This window comes from Ctenocephalides felis, unplaced genomic scaffold (genome assembly GCF_003426905.1).
Source record: "Ctenocephalides felis isolate EL2017-DRISC unplaced genomic scaffold, ASM342690v1 CF-g0.4_SCAFFOLD_03572, whole genome shotgun sequence".
Lineage (NCBI taxonomy): Eukaryota > Metazoa > Arthropoda > Insecta > Siphonaptera > Pulicidae > Ctenocephalides > Ctenocephalides felis.
This window is the reverse complement of record NW_020539726.1, coordinates 40,323,008-40,349,585: the sequence shown is the minus strand read 5'-3', so window position 1 is coordinate 40,349,585 and position 26,578 is coordinate 40,323,008. Positions and strand designations below refer to the sequence as shown.

Genomic DNA, 26,578 nt, shown 5'->3' with positions numbered 1-26,578 from the left:
ATCATATCTTTCCTAAGAAGTTTATGTATTTTTTTTTAATTTTAAAGATCTTCAAAACCAAAGACTGTGTCATCCAGCACAAGAGAGCTCGCCGTTGCATAAGGTTGTACAACAGTTTGGCCCAGGTGCTCCTTCATTACGAAATGTTATACCATACATCTTGGTGCGAACACGTCATCATGGTAATAAAATTAAATATACTAATTGAATATTATGTTCTAGTCATCACACCTAGTTTCTTTATTTTTTGCTAGATCAAACACGCGTTAGCAGTACCTTTAATGATGAGGGAATCGAGAACAGGAATGCTTCGAGCTAATTTTAATCCTTATGTGTTTGAAGTTCTAAGGGAAACAGAGACTATGTGGGGCCTTGGTTTAGGTAAGTGATAATTGTAATTACTTATATATTATTAATTATATATAAAATTCTTCTGTAATGACATATGAAAGGATAATCCTCCTAATCGTTTAGGATTTTTATAAATCTTTCTGAAGTTTAAGGGAATTTTTTAGGATTTTTTGAATTATAGAAATATAGTTAGATTGTACAATTAAATGGAAAAATTGCAAAAAACCGCTTGTTATTGATTGACATTGAAAATATTTGAGGCATTTCTTGGCTTTGAAGACAAATGTATTCTGTCGTCTGCCAAATTTTCAATTAACTTATGAGCTAAGACAATATTAGAATATAATATGTATATGATTATGAATAAGAAAAATGTAATGCCTACATTATTAGTGCCGAAAAGCAGCTGAGATGTGCCAAAAATTACAATAATATGAGATACAGTATATGGTTTGGCAAATGAACTGACTGTCAGTGATTACGCATCAAACATACCCTATATAATTCAATTTGACACATTATTATTTTTAACTAATGCAGTCGTGTTTTGCCTTACTTTACTAAATCATACTACGAAAAAAAAATTCTTATTTAAATTTATTTAAAAGTTTCATTGTGTCAAAAATTTTTATGAAATATTTACTCAAGTCAATGGAGCGTTTTGGGTCTGATTTTTTTTACTGTGCTCCAATTTGCATAAAATTTTGAAATTAGGTTCATCTTATTCTCGAGTTCAAAAGTGAAAATAATTTAAACTTCTTTGCCACTTCCCGGGGGGATAACATCCCTTCTCAGTGGTGTAATTTTATTTCTTTTTCAAAATAATGTCGGATATCGATAAAAGAACTAATTATAAGAAAAATATCTTTCATAATGTTTTTCAAAGAAGCAAATATTTTTCAAGTTACTGACTATTGAAAATTCGTTTCTTTTTTGCAAATATCCCAAAAAATATATATTTTAACGAAAATCATGCAATGAACAAAATTATATCAATTAAAATCTTAATAAATCGGTGTTTTACAATGTGTCCTAGGAACAATATTAAGATAGATATGTATAAGCAAATTTGAAGTCGTCTATCGGCGAGGTGTTACATTTTATATATTCCATGGGGTTTTATAGTACTCTAAAATAAGCTTTAAATAAGTACTGTTAAGGGTCTGTTTTTTTCTATTTAAATCAAATAACTTCGTATTTCACCCAGAATTAACTTGGTTCAAGAGTTTTCAAAATATCACGCAAATTAGAGCACAGTAAAAAAATTCAAAGGTTACACCCTTTTTCTCTCCATTTACTGCACTAATTTCGTTGATCGCAATTTGAATAGTGCACATATGAACAGTATTTGATAAATTAATTTACTTAAAATATGAACTAAAGTAATAATGTATATTGAATTATTAGTGAGAAAAATGTAATTTAGATATTAAAATTACTAAAAGCCATTTAAAATATGGTACGAAATTATAAAAATTATGGGCGACATTATTGAAGCAATTATTTTGAGTGGAAAAATCCAAGGTGATATTGCACCTTTACCGCGGATACTATATATTAATTCTTTCTGAATTCGTTATACTGTTTAAAAGACTGCAATTTCCAATACGTATATCTTATGCTATAAATCACAAAGGCAGACGATGAATTTTTGTGTGATAAATTTGAAAAATCGATGTTGTAGTCGTAAATAAACAAAAAATCATTTATTTATACATCTACATCTACTCAGGTATGACTAAAAATATTGGATAACCCTTGACATTAAAATAAATTGAGGTGTATACAATTTGTATCTTTATGTAAAAATCAATGTATGTATTTAAGACAAATAAAGCAAATTTTTCAAATTAAAAAAAAAAAAATTTAAAATAAATTGAGCTGTTGGAATTAAATTTGTTCAATCGATTGTAGTGTATATTTCTAAAATACTATTTTATTGAACGTATTTCATTATTTGTTTGTTTGATGGTTTCACGTGGCTGATTTGAATTTCACAATTGAAATAAAGATGTAAAGTGTGGAATCTGAGACTCATGATTTTATTTAAAGCAGTTGTACATTTAAGATTACTCATGTGGATGTATATACATTTTGTAGTGTAAAAAACATAATCATTTTTAACTAATTGGTAAATATCAGTATAGGTTATTACAAAATATTGGGACTTTTGAATTGTAGGCATGGGTACAGGGCAACGTATGTTTGTCATCTAGTTATATATATATATATATATATATATATATATATATATAGATATATAAATTTGTAGAAGCTCCTGACGAAGCAATGGTCATAGCCTACGACAAGGACAAATTGATGAGGATGTACGAACAGATTGCCAGGCTGGCTGATCAGAACACGTTAATCAGAGGGTAAGCAACAATTATTGTATACCTCAAATATTATTATTTAATTATCTATTACTATTATTTTATCATTTTATCCAGATCAATTCCTAAATTATTCCTGAACCTGATGCGAGCCCAGCTGATGAAACTGGATAACGCCTACAGGGCAGCGACTTGCACCATTTTATGGACATCCTTGAAAGTCAACGATTTTATAACGAATGTCGAAGAAGTTTTGACCAGGGTCAAACTGTTCACCAAAGATGTAAGACAACCACAATATTATTACATTCCCGTAGGGTAGTTATAGTAATGGGCCGAAAATCGAAAATGAAAAATTTTGCTTTTATCGACGTTTTGAAGTTTTTTCTGAACATTTGGCGTTCCTCAGAAACTAAATGGATGTGTGTGTGTGTGTTTGTCTTTTGTATGTCCGCATTTTTTCGTCCACGTTTTCGGGCGCACGGATCAACCGATTCGATATTCGAATAATATAGAAATAATTTCTAATCAATAAACTTACGTTTAGTACAAGGCACAAATGTTTAATTTATTTTATTATTTTCAAGGAATAGGTTAAAATATTCTTCTGGTTCAGGCATTTTTCATTAAATCAAGATTTGTACTACGATGTAACTTTAAAATGTTTATTTATCTATGCCGATTTTCTCGTTGATATCGGTACGCATACAACGTTGATGCCGGTACGCATACAACGACAGATCTCTATTCACATACGCGACGACTCCGTATAGAAATGATATCATCGATAGGGAATGACGAATCATTGTCACTCGACTCTTATTTTATCTTATCTGCCGTAACACACTTCCGTTGCATTTGTACGGATTTACACTCTAAAGAAGTTTTACTTCAATAACTTATGTGTATGTTTACAAGGAATTTGTTCATTTTTTTCTTAAATTTGATTTTTCTGATAATTGTGATTTTTTTTCAAAATTCATAAATTTATTTTAAAAGTTCGAATTTGTTTGGAATTTTCGTAAAAAAATATTAAAAAAATTTTTTATTTGAGAATTTGGAAATTTTTAAATATATTCGATTTTTTTAATATCTCGAAATATTCTCCAATTTTTGTAAGAAATCATTTTTTTTATTATGATATTTTTTGAAGTTTTTTGAAATTTAGATTTTTTTGAAAATTATGGAAAATTTCGAAGAATTGATTTTTTTTGAAAAAGGGTAGTTATAGTAATGGGTCCAAAATCGAAAATGAACATATTTGCATTTCTCGACGTTTTGAGGGTTTCTGAACATTTTGGCATACCTCAGAAAAAATGGATGTGTGTGTGTGTGTTTGTGTGTGTGTGTATATATGTATGGATACAAATTTCCAGTCACGTTTCCGAGCGCACGGATCAACCGATTTGAATGGTTCAAAAAACATTCGATTCCTATTGATAGGGAAAAGAGCTGATTAGTTTTTGGCAAAGGCAGGTCCAGCCGTTTCGGAGATACGGAGCAAAGAGTGTAGAAAATAAAAATCGAATTTTTGAGAGAACGGAGTATCCGATTTGAATGATCTAAAAAACATTCAATTAGTAATGATTGGGAGAAGTGTTTATTAGTTTTTGGCAAAGGCAGGCCTAGCTATTTCGAAAATACGGAGCTAAATATGTAAAAAATGGCAGTTTTTGAGAGAACTAAGCGTCCGATTTAAATGATTCAAAAAACTTTCTGCTTGTCTTAACAAAATAATTGATTTTGGAAAAAAAAATTCCATTTTTTTTTTTTTTTTTATTTTTTGTATATCGAAAATAATTCAGATTTTATTTTTAATTCTGACTATAGTTCTAATATACCTTAAACAAATAATTTCAACTTGCAATTCAGTTTATATAATTCTTATAAATATTAGACAATGTTACAATATTTATAATAATCTATTTGAAAACATTCAGTATTCCACGAACGTTTCGTTACGGTACGGTAAGTTCCAGCAATTTGCCTTAAGGCACGATGCCTTAATTGCCTTAAGACAGAATTCCACTTAAAGCTAGTTTATCATTTATCATTTGCTGATTTTTTTCCCCCAGGTTGCCGATATCAAAGACGCCCGTTGTACGATATTTTTAACGAGATCATCAGGACCAAGTTGGTGCTACTACCAGATTCGCCAGTCGAGACGGAGAAATTTGTTTTTATGAATGAGGACTATAGGGTTGTTTTAGGAAAGGAATTGCAGACAAAATCTATTGCCTGTGAGGTTGCTTGTATGGAGCTGGTTAATAAGTTGATTGATTCGATTATTCCTGAGGATAAACCGCATAAATATGAATGGATGGACCTGGAAGAGGCTGCTAAACCTGTAGGGTCGTCGTCGCAATTGATAAAACAATATGCAGGTAAATGGGAATTGAGAAAAAAAATATAAATTAGTGGTGTATGGCATCGTGCCTTAAGGCAAATTGCTAAAACTTCCCGTACCGTAATGAAATGTTCGAGAAATTTTACACGCTTTCAAATATGTTATTACAAATACTGTTGTGTAACTTTCATTATTTTTGCTATCTTGTTGTTATATCTTGAGCAAATCAAATGCAAATCATCAATCAATTATTACATTAACAATCGTCATTTCATATCGAATTCAATTTCAAAAAAAAAAAATAGTTGCCTAATTTACATAAAATTGAAAAAGTGCTTCAGCATAGTCACAGTCTAAACGCATTTGCAAATAATTCTGTGCGACATTTTTACTTGTACTGTGCTTGGCTTGGCGGCGTTTTCACATTTTTCACTTTTCCCAATCATTACAAATTGCATTTTTTTAGATCATTCAAATACGACACTCCGTTCACTCAAAAACTGTCATTTTCTGCACTCTTTGCTCCGTATCTCCGTAACGGCTGGACCCGCCTTTGCCAAAAATTTCAAATCGGTTGATCCGTGCGCCCGAAAACGTGGACGAAAAAATGCGAACATACAAAACACACACACACACACACATAAATTTTTTCCGAGGTATGACAGTAAATTGTTCAGAAACCTTCAAAACGTCGAGAAATGCAAAAATTTTTATTAACTTCCCGTAGGGCAAGTTATAGTAATCGCAAAAAATCGAAAATGAAAATTTGTATATATCTTTACGTTTCAAAAGTTTCTGAATATTTTGGCATACTTTAGAAAAAATGGATGGATGTGTGTGTGTGTGTGTGTGTGCGGATACAAATTTTCGTCGACGATTTCGGGAACACAGATCAACCGATTTAAATAATTCAAAAAAAATCGATCTGTACTGATAAGGAGCCGTGCTGATTAGTTTTTGACGAAGGCAGGTCTAGCGGTTTCGAAGATACGGGGCAAAAAGTGCCGAAAATGGTAACTCAGTTTTTAAGAGAACGGAGCGTCCGATTTTAATAATTCAAAAAACATTTCACTTGTATTGACAAGATAAAGAATTGATCAATTTTTATAAAGGCAGGTCTAGTGGTTTCGGAGATCTAATGAAAAAATTAAAACAAAATGCCATTTGGTGGTCAAAAATGATCATTAGACATATGCACATCAATTTATCAAATATTTTATAGAGATTTTAACAATGAGTATAAATTTTGTTTACATTCCTATGGGTTCTGTACCAATGTTTATCCGTTAGACGGCGACGCGGCGCTTACGCGCTTTGACATCTTGTCTCTATGCAGGTAAAGCAGTATGATTTCTTTAAAAAAAAGTTTAGAATTTCCAAAATATGTCAAAATAAAGAAAACTTTTTTTTCAAAAAAAAGTAATTTTTTGTCAAATTTGTAGTTTCTCAAAAATCTAATTTTTTCGAAGTAAATTTTTTTCAAAAATGTTAATCGTTTTTAAAAAAACAATAATTTTTGGTACGGGAAGTTCCAGTAATTTGCCTTAAGGCATGATGCCATGCGCCGCACTAGTTTTGATTTAAATAAATAAATAAATAATGTTTGTTTTATACCTTTGTTTTATCCAGAGTTTAAGGAAGTCGATGAAACAAATCTGAGGGCTGACATCAACAATGTGCATGCTGATGCTATTTATTTGTTCGCCCATTTTAGTCAGAAGATGTTGGACGCCTTGGTGAGGGCTACCAAAAATTCTTTGGAGATACTCAAGGAAAGAGTTACAGAGTAAGTGTTAAATAATGTTGTAATTAAGGCAAATTGCTAGTACTTCCCGTACCGTAAATAAACACTCAAGGAATGAAAATAATCAATAGTTGTTTTAAATATTTTCAAATAGATTATTTACTATAAATACATACTATAAAATTAAGTGCTTAATTAAATTGAGCGACGAGAGTATTCTACAAACAACTTATCAAATTTTCAATTCAATTGTTCAATTTTTTTTTTAAATTTTATTTTTTTGATAATGAGATTTTTTCAAAATTTAGATTTTTTTTTTAAATTTCGAATTTGTGAAAAAATCGATTTGTTTTAAATGTATGTTTACAAGAAATTTGTTCGATTTTATTTTTAATTTAATTTTTTTGGTAATTTTGTAAATTTTTCAAAATTTAGCTTTTTTTTGGTTTTCGATTATTTTTGGAATTTGTGAAAAAATCGATTTTTTTAAAATGTATGTTTACAAGAAATTTGTTCATTTAAAAAAAAACGATTTTTCAATTTTTTTTTCAAAATTTAGATTTTTTTCAAATTTTTTTTGATATTTTTGAAATTTCTTCAAAATTATGATGTTTTTTCAAAAGCTCGATTTTTTTTAGAATTTGTGAAAAAAATCTATTTTTTTTTAAATGTATGTTCAAAAGAAAATACTTCATTTTTTTTTAATTTGAATTTTTTTGTTAATTTTGAAATTTGTTCAAAATTTAGTCTTTTTTTTTAAATTTTGATTTTTTTGGAATTTTTGTTTTTTAAAATGTATGTTTACAAGAAATTTGTTCAAATTTTTTTCTAATTTGATTTTTTTTTGAAGTTATTTCAAAATTTAGACATTTTTTTGTGAAAAAATCGATTTTTTAAAATGTATGTTTACAAGAAATTTGTTTGATTTTCTTTTATAATATTTTCATTTTTTTGATAATTTTGATTTTTTTTTATTTTTTGAGTTCGAATTATTTGGAATTTGTGAAAAAACATTTTTGTTTTAAATTTTTGAAAATTTGGAAATTTTTGAAAATATTCTATTTTTTTGAAAATTTCTTAATATTCTCAAATTTTTGTATGAAATTGATTTTTTTTTTATATATTTTGAAATTTTTTCAAATTTGATTTTTTTTTGAAACTTTGAAAATTTCAGAAATTTGAACTTTTTGAAAATTTTGGGAATTTTGAAACTTTTGATAATTTTGAAGCTTTTGGGAATTTTGAAACTTTTGAGAATTTTTGAAACTTTTGAGAATTTTTGAAACTTTTATGATTTTATTTGAATTATCCAAATCGGACGCTCCGTTCTCTCAAAAACTTAATCACAATTTTCGGCTTTTTTTGCCCCGTATCCCCGAAACGGCTAGAGCTGCCTTCGCCACAAACTAATTAGCACATCTCCTTATCAATACAAATAGAATGCGTTTTAAATTATTCAAAACGGTTGATTCGTGTTCCCGAAATCTTCGACAAAAATTTGTATCTTCACACACACACATCCTATTTTTTCTGAGGTATACCAAAATGTTCAGAAACCTTTGAAACGTAAAGAAATGCAAAAATTTTCATTTTCGATTTTTTTTGCGATTACTATAACTCACTCTACGGAAAGGTAATAATGTGCATCTCTTTTTAGATTGAACCCTGCCAAACCCAAAAACGCTCCAGTCCTTTTGGCAGACATGGAGCTGATGATACCAAATGCAGTAATTAAACCACCATTGGAACAATTGAATGCTGCTTTTCAGAGGGTCATCATGAATGCTATAACTACACACACTGCCATTACCAGCTGGGGCAGGAATGCTCCTACGAAAACAAATCGAGGTAAAAAATAAATAAAATCTTTGGAAATCTTTGGGATGCAAAATCACATTGAGGAATATATTTTATGATTGAGTTTGTTTTCAGATGGTGTAAAAGCTGGTGGAATTTACTTGAAGGAAAAATACAGAACTTACTACACTTTGGTATCGGAGCACAAGGATGTAGTCAGGGCTGTTGTCAATTTAGCAGCTGATATTCTCGAATTGAGGAGGGATTTTGAAAATTTAACAAATGTAAGTTGAACTGTATTTACAGTACCTTTCACTTTTACCATATGTCCTTTATCTTGCAGTCGTTCAAAGTCTATGAACATCTGTGGTCAGAAGATCGAGAAGACCAGGTCATCGAATTTGTAAATACGAAACCTCTGGTTGCTGATATTCGGGAGACTTTCAGGATGTACGATGACAGGGCTATTGCTATCCAGAATTTGCCCGAGACTTACCAGATTGGAATCATACTTATCAGAACAGGTGAGGGATTTGCTTTAGTTTCTTTTGGTATATTTTTGATCTCATTTAGGGCGCATTCTTTGATCACGTGGTCGGTTTTTTAGGGGCTTTTCGACCCCCCCATTCACCTTTGGTGATATGCGGTGGTATTCACATGCATTTTTATTTACGAATTCAGGTAAAAAATAAATACACGTGTTTTCTTATTATACTCCTCCTTCCCTCATATGATAATGTGTGATTATTCATCTTGATCACACTGTTTTGCAGAAAGTCAGATTGTTTTTTTTTCTAATGTTTGTTTCCTTTCCTTTAGAGAATTTGAAACGAGCTTTGATCATTGAATCAAATGCCTGGAAGAAACTTCTAGGAAAACATTTGTTGATTTACAACAAGCAGATCTTGGTCGAAATGGTAGACTTTATCAGCCAGCAGACAAAATTGTTGGCTAAAGAGTTAAAGGATTTGGACGATGTCAGAATGGCTATGCAGTGTTTGGAGGTTGTTCGAGATAATTTTATCAGGTAAAATGATACACAAACATTTAGCTAATCAATCAGTTGCATTGGTAACGTTTTTTTTATTGTATACAGATTGGATATGTCCTTGGCTTTGATGGAAGAGACCTATGCCACTTTTGCCCAATTCAATGTTGATATACCTCGAGAAGACACAGATCGTGTGGACAGTTTGCGATATAACTTTAAGAACATGCTCGAAGCAGTGAGTAGAAAAAGATACACTTAATTACTAAAATTATTTTTATCCAGTGCTTTATTTATATTTCAATTATCTGTTTAGTCCTCGAACAAGCAAAAGGACATCCTCGATCTGCAGCAAAAATTGCAAAAGGAACTGGAAGATGGTGTTTCTTCCTTTGCAGAAGACGTGGAGAGATTTGATCGTGAATTTGACTTGAATGGACCTATGGTACCAGGATTGGCAGCCAGAGAAGCCAGCGACAGGTAATAAAAATTCTGATAATTCTCACTAATGTCATTACTCGAATTTTTAATTACGGTGCGTGAAGTTCCAGCAGCTTGCATTAAGGCACGATGCCAAGCTATAAACCTTGCGGAGCCCGAGATCTTTCTAACGAATGTAAAATTGTCGAAATCGGTTCATGCGTTCTGGAGTTATTTTGTCAGGAAGGAAAACCCGACTTATTTTTATATATATCTTCTATATATTTATATATATAAAAATAAGTCGGATTTTCCTTCCTGACGAAATAACTCCAGAACGCACGAACCGATTTCGACAATTTTGCATTCGTTGGAAAGGTCTCGGGCTCCGCAAGGTTTATAGCTAAGAAAATTAGTGGTGCATGGCATCGTGCCCTAATGCAAATTGCTGGAACTTCACGCACCGTAATTAAAAATTTGAGTAATGACATTAGTGAGAATTATCAGAATTATGCTTGCAATTAAGTCAACGAGCAATTTTTGCCGCAAAGAATAATGATGTACACGCACTGAATTTCACCATTCAATCAAAAATTGCTGGCAATTTGGTGACATACCAATGATTCCGACTGGTCTTCCGTTTGACTTCAAACGATTGCAATTTCCAGTTTGCCTTGCGTTCGCAATAACAAGTCGCAAGGCCAATCGCTTAGTGTTTGCGGAATAAATTTCAAATTGATTATTTAGAAAATCATTGTTTTTTACATGGGCTCTTATGAGTTGCCTGTTCACGAGTTGGAAAACCATCCGCTTTGTTTGTGTTAACGTCAGACCAAAAAACAAAAAATGTGGTTTACCAAAGAGCACTTCAATGAAACGGATAATTTGCGGATTCACTTTCATTTACTTAGAGAAGTTCAACTAAAAAACACTACATTTTTTGTAATCGAAATAAATTTATTGCTGTTGTGAAATAAAATCAATTTTTTCCTTTTCAAATATAAAACAAACAAAAAATTTCTTCATCTTTTTCACGAAACCATCTGGTGGCGAAACGGAGTTCGTCGGGTTTGCTAGTCTTTAATAAAATAAAAATCTAACCAGGAGAAAAAGTTTAGGTTTGTTTGTTTATTTAAAAGATAAGCATAAGGATTTTCTTAGTCAATTGATGAATCTAATATATAAAAATGGATCGCAAAATGTGTTGGTAAGCGCATAACTCAACAACGCCTGGACCAATTTGGCCAATTACTTTTTTAAAATGTTCGTTGAAGTCCAAGGATGGTTGTTACGGCGAGAAAAAAAACGAATAATTGCCGGGAAAACCCTAAAAACAGCCCTTTTCTTCTTTAATCGAGTAGGCAACGCAATTTGTAAAAAAAACAATGATCTATGTCATGACATTTTGTGTAGTTTTTGATAATATAATTTTGAATATATTTATATAAACATAGAAATATCTTTCTATTAATCAAGCTATATTGGCAGCCAAAAACATTGATGTAAATTAATTAAATTTCAAAATTCAAGAACAAATTACAGGCGAAACAGTTGATTCGGCAACTAACCAAGACGATCCACCGGAGTTTTTAAACTCGCTGGATTTGCTAGAATTGTCACCTCACAATCTTCAATTAAAGGTTGGATCGGCAATTATAATGTTGCGAAATATCGACCAACCGCGCCTTTGCAATGTCACAAATTTAATTATTTAATTATTTTTAATTCACACCGAATTATTACCAGGGTGACGGTTCTGTTCAGGATAATTTTTTGCAAAGAATAGAAAAAAGGTAGGCACAAAACACCGCCAAATTACAATTTTTTTTGACAGGACAAAGTCTGTCGGGCCGGCTAGTTCCAAATAAATATCCAAAGCTTGTTGTTCTGAAAAATTTCAGTCTAGTTTCATCACCATTTACCAACCATTTTTTTTCATCCTGGACTTATACCAGTTTTTGATTGCATTGTATGATTTTTAACTTCCCGAAGGAGAAGTTTATTTTTTCATCAAAAAATCCGACTCGCTAATTTTATGTTTTCTCGACGTTTCAAGCCATTCTGAATCGAATGAGACCTACTTTGGAAAGAGTATGTGTGTGTGTGTGTGCGTGTATGTGAACAGATTTTTTGTCGTAAATCGACGTTTTCTCGAAAACGGCTGGACCGATTCCAAAAATTTAAAAGCCATTTGATGTATCTCGATGAGGACTATTGTTTGTTAGTTTTGTGCGACAATCGGCCGAGACGCTTCTTTATAAATAGCAGAAAAGTGAAATTTTTTTTGGCTACGTTTTAGCCCGCAATTCTGAATCGATTTTGAAAATTCAAAAACCATTCGATAGATATTGGTTGGGAATCGTGCTGATTACTTTTGGTAGAGATCGGCCGGGCCGTTTTCTTGTAATAAAGTGTTAAAAAATTTTTTTTCGACGATTTTGATTATTATTTTTTTGGCGAGATACCATAGTCTTCTAGATCATACTAAAATATTTCGGCCCTACGACAACCCGTTTAACTTTTAAAATTAGTCAAAGTTTACAAAAATTGGTTTAGTTTTTTTGGCATTTGTCAAAATTAGACCTTTGATCGACGTTTTCTCAAAAACGCCTGAACCGATTCCAAAAATTTGAAAGCCATTCGATGTATCCCAATGAGGACTATCGATTGTCAGTTTTGTGAGACGATCTGCCTAGCCGTTTCTTTGTAATTTGAAAAAAAAAGTGTTAGACTTTTCGTCCACATTTAACCTTAAACTACCGAACCGATATTAAAAAATCAAAAACTGTTCGAAAGATATTAGTTGGGAATGGTACTGATTAGTTTTAGGTGAAAATCTACCGAGCCGTTTTCTTGTAATTAACTGTTGAAAAAAAAAAATTAAGACGATATTTATGGAACTTTTTTTGACGATATATACTATGGTCTTATAGAACTTACTGAAATATTACGGCCTTACGACAAGTAATTTAATTTTGAAAATTCATCAAAGTTTGAGAAAATGAGTAGTTTTGTTGACGTTTGTTAAAATTAAAATTAGACTATTAACTTCGTATAATGATAGAGTACTTGGTCTTGAACATAATAAACCATTAAAGTCTTGTAAACTGGTTCAATTATAAAAATTATTGATTTTTGAAAATTTTCTTTTTGAAAATACTCCGAGTTAACGTGTTCGTTCGTTTTCAATTATGTGTAATAAATCCACTCGGAATACTTTTAATCACTCATAAATTAATTTGTTCACCATTGATTACGTCGATTATTAACACATATCGAGAAGTTCATGTAACTTGCCTCAAGGCTAAATACCAAACCAACTAGTTTCATCCTGGACTTATACCAGTTTTTGATTGCATTATTTATTTTTTCAGAGTTTTGTTATTCCAAGCAAGATTTGATGAATTGTGGCGTCGTTTTGAAATGTACGCCTCCGGAGAAAAATTATTCGGAATGCCCGTCAAAGATTATCCAATTCTGCACAAACGCAAGAAGGAGTTCAACTTGCTCAACAAACTTTACGATTTGTACTTGAAGGTAACTAATAAATTGCAATATAGATTTTTTTTGCAAACAATACAATATTTTTGTCTTTTAGGTGAACAGAACCATCGATGGATACTTCGATATGCCATGGTCAGATCTCGATATTGATGTTATAATAACTGAACTCGCTGACTTCCAAAACAGGTAAAAAAATATTATATGTATTACATATCAGGGAATGCAATACCGATGGAAAATTTCAATACCGGTATATCGGTAATCTTTCATTTTAAAACCGGAATACCGGTAAATTACCGGTATTTTTATTATCTTAAACAAACGTAAACAAAATTGAAAGTTACTAGTACAAATATAAAGAAATGTATATATAACTACAACTATATTCAACTAAACAATAAAAACAATAAATTTAGTTTTTTAAATAATAATTTAACAAAATTATATCCAATTTAATTAATTCATTATCACTATCGAGTATATTGAGTACTTTTCACCAAAAACAAACTTATGAGTAAGAAAGACCAAAAACTCATAAAAGATCATATTATATTATTATAATAAACTGTATTCTCTGTATCCGATGTGTTAAATTAGCATAATATCCAATATTTAAAAAAAAATTCTACACTAATTTAAGATCGGATACTTTGTCAAGATAAATAACAAGTTACTATAATTGTTGAGTATTGTTATTTAAAACAATGTGTTGGTTCTATAGTATTTTCAAACTTCGAAACGTTTTGAAAAATAATATTTTATAAATGTAATAAGAAACAAAAATATTTAGTAATTATCATAATTATTATGTATAAAGTTAGAAAAAAATAAAGATTACGCAGAGGTAATCTGTATGATATAAAATATTTTGGCGCAAATATCACTTAAAAATCGTTACATTTTTACATAAGATGAAACAAACACCATTATCTATCAGTCCAATTCTATTTATTGTAACACAATATAAAGCCTTTATAGTAAAGCAATAAACATTAAATTTAATGACGAGTTGAGATATTATTTGACATTTGTTTATCCTATAGAATCACTTGAAGATATAGCTGTTTATGCGATTATCGAATTTAAAGATAAATTTGTTCTGAGAAATCTAAACTTTAGTGTATTATGTATCAAATAGCGCTTATGTAAAAATACCGAAAATACCGGTATTTTTGGGGTGAATACCGGTAAAAATACCGCCAAAAAATCTGGAGGTTTACCGGTAATTCGGTATACCGGTAAACCGGTATTGCATTCCCTATTACATATAATATAGATGTATTAGATGTTAAATTAAACTGGTAACAACTGATATACTCTGATTCCATTGGTTTTTATCTTTATTTTTTTAGGTGTCGCAAATTGCCAAAAGGCATGATGAATTGGCCAGCATATTTGGACTTGAAGAAGAAAATTGATGACTTCAATGAGACTTGTCCTTTGTTAGAGTTGATGGCAAATAAGGCGATGAAGGATAGACATTGGAAACGTTTGGAAAATCTTACAAAGTAAGTAATAATATGTATAATAATATATAAGTAATAATATGTTTAAAGAGTGCGCGTAAGGATCACACGCGGTTGAAGTAAAACCTATTAGCTCCTGTACAAAGTAGCAAATTTAAGTTATGTAAAAATAAATACATCATATAACAATTTTGAATAATGTTTATTAGTAATATTAGGTAACACTCGCGATGCACACATTTATTAGTATCAACCCAACCATTATACACATTTATATAATGATAAATTATAAATTATATATTTATGATAGCATTAAAAATATGTATAATATTTACAAACAATAATGTAATCAAAGTCATACTTGAAATATGCCATGATCGGTTTGTCATTGTAATTAACATTTACGACTTGAACCTTTATTAGCGAAATGAAGTAATTGCTGATTAATTAATTCTATAATATTTGTTCACACAGTGGATTATGTTAAACAACGCCCAAACAAATATTGTTTTCGTAACTTCACTCATCCTGTAATAATTGCGTTTGAAGAACTTCATGTAATTAAAATTAACATACATTCATTGACTGCTTGTATTTTTTTTTATTTTTTTCGCTGGCGATATAATCTCATTCTTTGAACAGCTGTAATATCTGTCTCGCCTAAAAAATTGAAGCCATACTTTTATATTTGTTTTATTTAACAAGCCCTGCACATAGCTTGATCTATGAATCATTTGCTTTTTATGTGAACGTTAATGCAAAGATCACCATCAATATTACGAGGTAATAAATTAATCATATTATTAATGTCAACAGGCACATTTATAATTTGGCCAAATATTCTAAATTGTCCATTTGCATGAAACACAATCTAGGTGAAATTAACAATTCAAATACAGTATCTAGTTTAGGTAGATAATTTGGTATAGGTGGAAATACAAACCCGTTAAATTTACACAAAGTGGGCATTTTACCCGAATTTAATGCCTTTCGACAAGTTTGACATCCAACCTGATTATTTGAATCAATATTCAGAAAACCATTATTAAGAATTTGTTTTTGAGCTTTATTTAATATTTTTAAGTCACTTTGAAACCAAAGTCGATCACACACAAAACATACATAGCCAAAGCTATCATTTGTAAATTGTTTTTCAAACAATTTTCGAGCATTCCTAAACAAATTAAAGTCTTTATATGGAAGTTCAAATACTTTATTTGACTTTTGCAAAATTTGACTCTTGTCACATTATATACAGAATCATTAATTTGTAATTGACGTGATGTAGTTGCTGTATCAGAAGAAGTAACAGTAGTACTTTCATCTAAAAAGATAAAAGAATAATTTGTTCAAATGTGAATAGTTGTAGCGTTTTTCAGGAGTCAAATACCAAAAAAAGATTCTTACTTATGTCAATGATATTGACATTAACATCTAAATTGATACCTGGCTCTAGATTTTCTAATAAATTGGCACTAACCGATTATTTTCCTGCAGTTGTTTTGTTTGAGAGTTTGCAAGAGGCTTTGAACCTGCATCAATATTCATAATTACTATTATAACAAATTATAATTAGTCTCCATAGCCATCACAAAAGAGAAACATGTAAACTTTCTCTAAATTTCCAATAAAGAAATATTGTTTTCACAATTTCACTTATCATGTAATTGTGTTTGTAGAAATTCATGTAATTGAAATTAACATACGTTTATTGACTGCTTGTTTGTTTTGACTATATCGCTGGCGATACAGTTTCATTTTTTGAGCAACTGTAGTATATTCTTGCCTATAAAAATATTTGCTATTTTAGTAATAACCTCAAAGGTATATAGTAACCTCGAAAAACTCGAATAATACAAATTACTTCAATAAACTTAAATTTTTTACGCAGCGCAGATTTTTCATTTGTTTCATTATTTGCGATTATTAACTTCCCGTAGGGCAAGTTATAGTAATCGCAAAAAAATCGAAAATGAAAGTTTTTATATATCTTTACGTTTCAAAACCTTCTGAACATTTTGGCATACCTTAGAAAAAATGGATGTATGTATGTGTGTGTTTGTGTGTGTGTGTATGTGCGTGTGTGTATGTATGTGCGGATACAAATTTTTGTCGACGATTTCGGGAACACTAATTAACCGATTTGAATAATTCGAAAAACATTCGATTCGTATTGATAAGGAGACGTGCTGATTAGTTTTTGGCGAAGGCAGGTCCAGCCGTTCCGATGATACGGGGCAAAAAGTGCCGAAACGGTAACTCAGTTTTTAAGAGAACGGAGCGTCCGATTTTAATAATTCAAAAAACATTTTACTTGTATTGACAAGATAAAGAATTGATCAAATTTTCATAAAGGCAGGGTCTAGCGGTTTCGGAGATATAACGAAAAAAGTAAAAAAAAAAGCCATTTGGCGGTCGAAAATGATCATTAGACATATGCACATCAAATGATCAGATATTTTATAGAGATTTTAACAATAAGTATAAATTTTGTTTACATTCTTATGGGTTCCGTACCAATATTTATCCGTTAGACAGCGACGCGGCGCTTACGCGCTTTATATTTTATGCAGTTAAAGTAGTACGGTTGCTTTGAAAAAAAGTTCAAATCTTCCAAAATATGTCAAAATAAAGAAAACATTTTTTGTCAAAAAAAAAAGTTGGAAAAAAAAATTAAAAAAAAAAATTTTTTTTCAAAAAAAAATATTTTTTTTGTCCAATTTATAATTTCTCAAAAATCTTATTTTTTCGAAGTAAATTTTTTTCAAAAATCTTAATCGTTTTTAAAAAAATAATAATTTTTGTTACGGGAAGTTCAAGCAAATTGCCTTAAGGCACGATGCCTTAATTGGCTTAAGACAGAATTCCACTTACAGCTAGTTTGCACTACAATTATTTATGGGAGATGAGGGATAAAATATTCTTCCGATTCTGACATTTTTATTAACTCACGATTTGTAATATAAGCTTCACGCTTTCGGTGACGCGTACGCACGTATAAATCCGTTGCATTTGTGCGTATTTGTACCCATGTCGCGCCTAAAGAAGTTTTACTTCAAAAAGTTATGGACTCAAATCAAAACGTGTCGAAAAATCCACATTTTTTGATATTTTATCAAAGACTTGTGGTTAATTTGTTTGTTTTTTATTTTTAGGTGTACATTCGATGTGGAAAATCCTGCTTTTACTTTGAGGAGCGTCATGGAGGCACCTTTGTTGAAACATAAGGATGACGTCGAGGTAATGTACAATAATAAAATAAAAAATTGTATTAAATTTGTTTGACTTCACTTTTGTTCATCAATCTTTTTTCCCAGGATATTTGTATAAGTGCAGTCAAAGAAAAGGACATCGAAGCCAAACTGAAGCAAGTCATAGCCGATTGGGCAGTCATTGATCTAAGTTTTGCTAACTTCAAAACCCGTGGCGAACTTTTGATAAAAGGAGCAGAAACACAGGAAATTGTCACATTGTTGGAAGATGCTTTGATGGTCCTTAACTCTTTGCTGTCCAACAGGTAAATATTAAAAATATTTATAAACTAGATGACCCGACAGACGTTGTTCTGTGCCCATGTCTACAATTTCTTAATATAATATACTAATATTTACCGTTTACCTAAAAATAATAATTATTGTTTTTTAAATTACTCATCACGCCAAAATGCATATACATTTATAATAAGAGCGATGTAAAATGTAGAACACTATATTGGAAATGGAAGTATTTTTAACGGTATAACATAACCATAACCATAACATAACACTTTTGTACTTCATGTTGGATTAAATTAATTGAATTTTTTATTATTTAAGATATCCAAAATTGCATCTTAAACTTCTCCTAATCGATTTTTCGTGAATTGTATGTATTCATCTTTACTTTCCCATTTGTTGTTATACAGTGAAATTTGTACGAATTTTAAAAACATTGTGGAAAGATTAGTAAAAGATGCAAAGAAATTATATATTGAAAAATAAAACTGTATTGAAAATTTAATACCCGATCTTGTGTTGGCGCCCCCTAAGGCGTGCGCTCGTATTGTTAGCATGCATCGTATTAAAGGTAGGACCGGCCCTGATTAATACTTAATTTCATATTTTAAGTGAATTAATTTGTCATATTTGTTCATATGTGTATAATTCGATTTGCTAAACATATACTGTATTTTATATTATTTCAATTTCTGGCACATATCAGTTGCTTTTCGGCAATAATAATGTAGACATTTCATTTTTCTTAATCAAAATCATAAATTTATTATACATATTCTTATTGTCTAGGTTCATAAGTGAATTGAAATTTTTGGAAGGTGATAGTTTTCATTTATTTTCATTTATTTCTACAATGTTGCACATACATCCCAGTACTTTATAATCACATACATCCTAGAAAATTTTCATAACAAACTTCTGAAAGATTTATCAAAATCCGAATAACCGTTTAGAAGGAGTATACAGTGAGTGCTTGTAATTTAATATGAACTTTATATAATAGCAATAAAGCTCAAATTGATTCTACGTTTTGGTTAGAAAACGTTTGTATGAGAAAAAGATAAGGGCTGTTTTTAGGGTTGTCACGGCAATTATTCGATTTTTTCTCGCCGTAAGAACCATCCTTGGACATCAACAAACATTTTAAAAAAAGAATTGGCCAAATTGGTCCAGGCGTTGTTGAGTTAGACGCTTACCAACACATTTTGCGATCCATTTTTATATATAAGATTTTAGAGAATTTATCCAATTCATAATTGGTGACAGAATTTACTGATCAATGTCCCATTTTAGATACAATGCTCCGTTCAAGAAGGATATTCAACTTTGGGTGTGGAAACTGGTGACCACTTCAGAAATTTTGGAAAAGTGGTTGATCGTCCAGAATTTGTGGACGTATTTGGAAGCTGTCTTTGTAGGCGGTGATATTGCTAAACAGATGCCGGCTGAGGCTAAACGGTTCAGTGTAAGTAAAAACCATGATTATTTTTTGCGTGTGATAAAAAATAGTAAAATAGATATCAGATTTGCATTCAGCTCTTCGAGATCTATCATTTGATATGTCACATGCAAAATGCTCTTTGAGATTTGCCTTGAGGCAAGTTGCTGTTTCTAACTGTTTAGAAGTTGAACCTTCTAACATGCTATTCAAGTGTACACGTGCTTTTTTCTTGTTTTTTTCTTTTTTTTAAGATTCTTTCAAAATTTTAAAGATGCTATTTCATTTTGCTCGTCAGTAGAGTCCTTTTTCATATTTTTATAGGTTTTATCTTTTAGTTTGCTCGTCAGTAGTCCTTTTTTAATATTCAAAAATGATGTTTTATGTTGCTTGTCAGTAGAGTCCCCTTTTTTATTCTTCAAAGATAATATTCAAGTGTGGTATTTTCTAATATTTTTTCTTTTTTTCAAGCTTTTTTTCTAAATTTTGAAGATGCTATTTCATTTTGCTCGTCAGTAGAGTCCTTTTTCATATTTTTATAACATTTGATTCAACTGCAAATTCAGTTTTATCATGTTATCGAATGTATATAAATAAAAACAGAAAATAGTTTAGTATTATGTTTTACGAGATCTTTTCAATGACATGTCACGTGACATTTAGCAATTATCCTATTGGCAAGTTGCTACTCTAGAACTTTGTTATAAAGAACCAGCAATCAAAGTTTTTTCTTTATTTAGTTAATGAACTAAAACAAATATCAGATTCGTAATCAGCTCTTTAAGACCTATTTTTTGATATGTCACATGCAAAATGCTATTAGCGATTTGCCTTGAGGCAAGTTGCTGTTGCTTTATAATTTTGCAACCCGGCACCATCTAACATAGTAAATTTTTTATGTGATAAAATTACTTAAAACAGATATCAGATTTGTAATCAGCTCTTTAAGATCTATCATTTGATATATCACATGCAAAATTCTGTTCTAGATTTGCCTTGAGGCAAGTTGCTGTTGCTTTACAAATTTTGCTACCAGGCAACATCTATTATACCAAATTTTTTATGTGATAAAATTATGCAAAACTGATATCAGATTCGTGCACAGCTCTTTGAGATCTATCATTTGATATATCACATGCAAAATGCTGTTCGAGATTTGCCTTGTGGCAAGTTGCTGTTGCTTTACAATTTTGCTACCAGGCACTATCTATCATAGTACATTTTTTATGTGATAAAATTACTTAAAACAGATATCAGATTTGTAATCAGCTCTTTAAGATCTATCATTTGATATATCACATGCAAAATTCTGTTCTAGATTTGCCTTGAGGCAAGTTGCTGTTGCTTTACAAATTTTGCTACCAGGCAACATCTATTATACCAAATTTTTTATGTGATAAAATTATGCAAAACTGATATCAGATTCGTGCACAGCTCTTTGAGATCTATCATTTGATATATCACATGCAAAATGCTGTTCGAGATTTGCCTTGTGGCAAGTTGCTGTTGCTTTACAATTTTGCTACCAGGCACTATCTATCATAGTACATTTTTTATGTGATAAAATTACTTAAAACAGATATCAAATTCATATTCAGCTCTTTGAGACCTATCATTTGATATGTCACATGCAAAATGCTATTCGAGATTTGCCTTGAGGCAAGTTGCTGTGTTCATAATACTTGATTTAACTGGAAATTCGGTTTTGTTATCAAATAAATATAAATAAGATCAGAAAATAGATATGTATCGTCCTTTTAGAGATTTGTTTAATGATAATTAGCATGCCAAAAGTTCTTAGCAAGTTGCCTATTGGCATGTTGCTGTTTTTGCCTTTGATTTATTTGCAGATTTGATTTTATTATTTCGTTATCATATAAATATAAGTAAAAACAGAGAATAGATTCTAATTGTTCTCTCTGAGATCTTTTTAATGATATGTCACGTGACAATTAGCAGTTTTCCTATTGGCAAGTTGCTACTCTAGAACTTTACGTTATAAAGAACCAACAATCAAAGTTTTTTCTTTAATTAATTAATGAGCTAAAACAAATATCAGATTCGAAATCAGCTCTTCGAGATCTATCATTTGATATGTCACATGCAAAATGCTTTTCGAGATTTGCCTTGAGGCAAGTTGCTGTTGCTTTACAATTTTGCTACCAGGCACCATCTATCATAGTAAATTTTTTATGTAATAAAATTAACTAAAACGGATATCAGATTTGTATTCATCTCTTCGAGATCTATCATTTGATATGTTACATGCAAAATGCTGTTCGAGATTTGCCTTGAGGCAAGTTGCTGTTTATAACACTTGATTCAACTGCAAATTCAGTTTTATTATGTTTTCAAACAAATATAAATAAAAACAGCAAAAAATTAATACGGAGTTTCAGGAAAGTTGTTTGATGTTTAAATTCGTAGCAAGTTTCTAGTGGGCAAGTTGCTACTTTACAACTTTGTTTAAATAAAATAGTAGACCTTTTGCTCTCTAGCTGTGCACTATTCAATCTACGATGAACTAAAATGGAGAGAAAAAAAGGGTGTATCCTCTGAATTTTTTTACCGAGCTCCAATTTGGATAAAATGTTGGAAATAGTGTAATATTACGTAAGGGTCTACTGTCTACCCAACGTTATCGCTCGAATTGTTCGTAAGTCGTTGGTCCAGATATGATCAAATTGATTCTACGATTCGCTTGTCAAACATTGAAATTACCAAAAATATAATATTTCGGCTATAAATTGAAACTTTTAATATACCCTATGTCCTAAATGGGATCTATATGCACACGGTGAGCAAAACAAATTTTAAATCGGTTCAGTATTTTAGGCGTCCATCGCGGACGGCAGCTGTGACACTAAATTTATATATATATATATATATATATACTAGCTAACCCGGCAAACGTTGTTTTGCCATAAAAAATATGCCTAAATTGATAAAAATTAATAAAAGTGGCAAAAATCAAATATTTAATAGATTTGGACTCTGATTCTTTGACAAATAGTTAAAAACTTGTTATAATTTTCAAAATTATTTGATTTTTATACTTCAAAAATTAATTCACTCGCATCATAGTTTTTTGTTTATTATACTTTTGTCATGTCATATATGTGAATAAAATTTTCTTTCAAATATATTTATTTGTTAATAAATTAATAATTATTTTAAGTCATCAATGAATAATTATATAATTGTTAAATTCATAAGTTTGGCTAAATCAACACAGGAGCATTGTGGAAATAAATATTTTTTTTACATAAAGATCTGATTTTTGACATTTGCATTTTATTTCAAATTGATTATAATTGTCAAAATATTTTCTTTTCGGTCAAAATTTAATATATATGATATAATATTTAGTTTGTCTAATTTTGACATTTGTCATTTTAGTGTTTTGTTTTTTTTTTGGTCATTTTCTGTCAAAATTTTTAGAAATTTATAAAAATTATAATTTATATTTCAAATTTACTTTTCAAATTTCCTATAACCTAAGTTGGATATATATGCACACAATGAGCCAATAAAATTTAAAATCGGTTCAGTAGTTTGGGCGTCCATCGCAAACCAACATCGTAACACGAGATTTATATATAGATATATATATATATATATATATATATATTTATATATATATAAGTAAATAGTTTTGGGAACCTAAGGGGGCGTCCATTAATCACGTGATCGATTTTTTTTAGGAATTTTGAACCCCCCTCTCCCTTACGTGATATTTAGAATAACCACCCTTCCACCCACCATACATCACGTGTATTTTTAGTTACGTAAAATTTTCCGAACGAATTTTTAGAATTTTCGTTCTTTTTTTTGAAAATTTAAGTAAAAAATTAATACACGTGGTGATATCTAACTGGAACTTTCTCTTCCCCACATAATTTTTGGTGATTTTCTATCAAAGCCATACCCCCCCCCCCTTCCGCTGAAAGCCACACGTGATAATGTAGATTATAGTGAATATCATATTCGTTTTCAGCTCTTTGAGACCTATCATTTGATACGTCACATGCCACGGTTTAAAATTTGCCTTTAGGCAAGTTGCTGTTCTAGGATCAACTGGTATCATCTAAAAGTTCCTGGAACTTGTCCAAAGGCAAAAGGCCACTCACAACTAGTTTAATTTTATATCATGACCTATTTTTCTTATTTTCAGACCATCGACAAGTCCTGGGTCAAAATAATGTTTCGTGCCAGGGACACCCCCAACGTCATAGACTGTTGTGTCGGAGATGAGACTATGATTCAACTGCTGCCCTTTCTTTTGGACCAGCTGGAAACTTGCCAAAAGAGTTTGACAGGTAAAATAAAGAATGTAACTAGTGGGGCGCATGGCATCGTGCCTTAAGGCAAATTGCTGGAACTTCCCGTACCAAAAATTATTTTTTTTTTGAAAAGATTAACATTTTTTAAAAAAATTTACTCTAAAAAAAATAGATTTTTGAGGAACTATATAAATTTTTGACAAAAACTTACTTTTTGTTGAAAAATTTATTTTGAAATATTTTGGAAATTCTGAACTTTTTTTCAAGCAATCGTACTGCTTTAATGCATAGAGACTAAATATCGAAGCGCGTAAGCGCCGCGTCGCTGTCTAACGCATAAGCATTGGTACGGAACCCATAGGAATGTTAACAAAATGTATACTCATTGTTAAAATCTCTATAAAATATCTGATAATTTGATGGTGCATATGTCTAATGTCTAATGATTATTGTTGACCGCCAAATTTATTTTTTTTTACTTTTTTTACTAGATCTCCGAAACCGCTAGACCTAATTTCATAAAAATTTCATCAAATCTTCATCTTGATAATGCAAGTAAATGTTTTTGAATTATTCAAATTGCTTCATCCCGATTCCCGAAATCGTCGACGAAAATTTGTATCTGAACACACACAAATGCACGCACACACACACATACACACACATACATCAATTTTCTCTAAGGTATGCCAATATATTCAGAAACCTTTGAAACTTAAAGATATATAAAAATTTTCATTTTCGATTTTTGTGCGATTACTATAACTTACCCTACGGAAAGTTAATTATAAATAAATCAATTTATCACCTCCAGAACATTAACAATCGTCATTTCATTTCGAATCAAATTCCAAAAAAAAAAATAGTTGCCAAATTTCCACAAAATTGAAAAAGTGCTCCCGCATAGTCACAGTCTAAACGCATTTGCAAATAATTCTGTGCGATATTTCACTTATACTGTGCTCAGCTTGGCGGCATTTTCACATTTTTCAATAATTTTCACAAAATTGGAAAAGTGCTCCAGTACACAACAGTCCTAAACGCACTTGGGTAACATTTGTACCAGAGTGGCGCTTAGACTGTGCTTAGCTTGGGTGATTTTTTTGAATTTTTAGTCCAAAATTACAAAAAAATTTTTTTGAAAAAAAATTAGAACCAAAAAATTTTTTTTTTCCAAAATCAATTGTTTTGTTGAAAAAAGCAGAAAGTTCTTTGAATCATTTAAATCGGACGATTAGTTCTCTCAAAACAGCCATTTTTTTTTAAATTTAGCTCTGTAACTCCGAAACCTCTGGGCCTACCTTTGCCAAAAACTAATCAGCACATCTCCCTATCAATAGCAATCGAATGTTTTTTTAAACCATTCAAATCGGTTGATCCGTTCTCTCAAAAATTCGCTTTCTATTTTTTGCACTCTTTGCTCCATATCTCCGTAACGGCTGGACCTGCCTTTGCCAAAAACTAATCAGCACATCTCCTTATCAATAGGAATCGAATGTTTTTTAAACCATTCAAATCGGTTGATCCGTGCGCCCGAAAACGTGGACGAAAAAAAGCGGACATACAAAACACACACACACACCACACACACACCCACACACACAACACATCCATTTTTTCTGAAGTATGCCAAAATGTTCAGAAACCTTCAAAACGTCGAGAAATGTAAAAATTTTTGATTTCGATTTTTGGACAGTTACTATAACTTACCCTACGGGAAGTTAACAAGATCTAGTAATTGTTATCTAAGTATATATAAAATAAGTCGGTTTTTCCTTCCTGACGATATAACTCCAGAACGCACGAACCGATTTCGACATTTTGCATTCGTTGGAAAGGTCTCGGTTCTCCGCAAGTTTATAACTAAGAAAATTAGTTGGGCATGGCATCGTGCCCTAATATAAATTTCTGAAACTTCACGCACCGTAATTAAAAATTCGAGTAATGACATTAGTGAGAATTTTCAGAATTATGCTTGGTCAAGTCAACGAGCAATTCTTGCCGCAAAGAATAATGATGTACACGCACTGAATTTCACCATTCAATCAAAATTGCTGGCGATTTGGTGACATACCAATGATTCCGACTGGTCTTTCGTTTGACTTCAAACGATTGCAATATCCAGTTCGCCTTGCGTTCGCAATAACAAGTCGCAAGGCAATCGCTTAGTGTTTTCGGGATAAATTTCAAATAGATTATTTAGAAATCATTGTTTTTCACATGGGCAGTTATACGTTGCCTGTTCACGAGTTGGAAAACCATCCGCTTTGTTTGTGTTAACGTCAGACCGAAAAACAAAAAATGTGGTTTAGCAAAGAGCACTTCAATGAAACGGATAATTTGCGGATTCACTTTCATTTACTTAGAGAAGTTCACATAAAAAACACTTCATTTTTGTAATCGAAATAAATTC

General features: G+C 30.9%; 1 protein-coding gene across 1 annotated transcript in view; it reads left to right on the top strand.

Annotated features, from left to right (window-relative positions):
• Window positions 1-26,578, top strand: part of LOC113388476 (dynein heavy chain 8, axonemal) — a 291,892-nt gene that overhangs the window by 10,469 nt on the left and 254,845 nt on the right. The window contains 20 exon segments of the mRNA XM_026625851.1: window positions 48-182; window positions 255-381; window positions 2,624-2,726; window positions 2,802-2,967; window positions 4,760-4,817; window positions 4,895-5,068; window positions 6,661-6,817; window positions 8,433-8,623; window positions 8,708-8,856; window positions 8,916-9,096; window positions 9,392-9,599; window positions 9,669-9,795; window positions 9,877-10,040; window positions 13,355-13,517; window positions 13,579-13,670; window positions 14,837-14,992; window positions 18,106-18,190; window positions 18,268-18,467; window positions 19,738-19,909; window positions 24,057-24,201. Of these exon segments, the coding sequence (XP_026481636.1) occupies window positions 48-182; window positions 255-381; window positions 2,624-2,726; window positions 2,802-2,967; window positions 4,760-4,817; window positions 4,895-5,068; window positions 6,661-6,817; window positions 8,433-8,623; window positions 8,708-8,856; window positions 8,916-9,096; window positions 9,392-9,599; window positions 9,669-9,795; window positions 9,877-10,040; window positions 13,355-13,517; window positions 13,579-13,670; window positions 14,837-14,992; window positions 18,106-18,190; window positions 18,268-18,467; window positions 19,738-19,909; window positions 24,057-24,201 (2,953 nt within the window).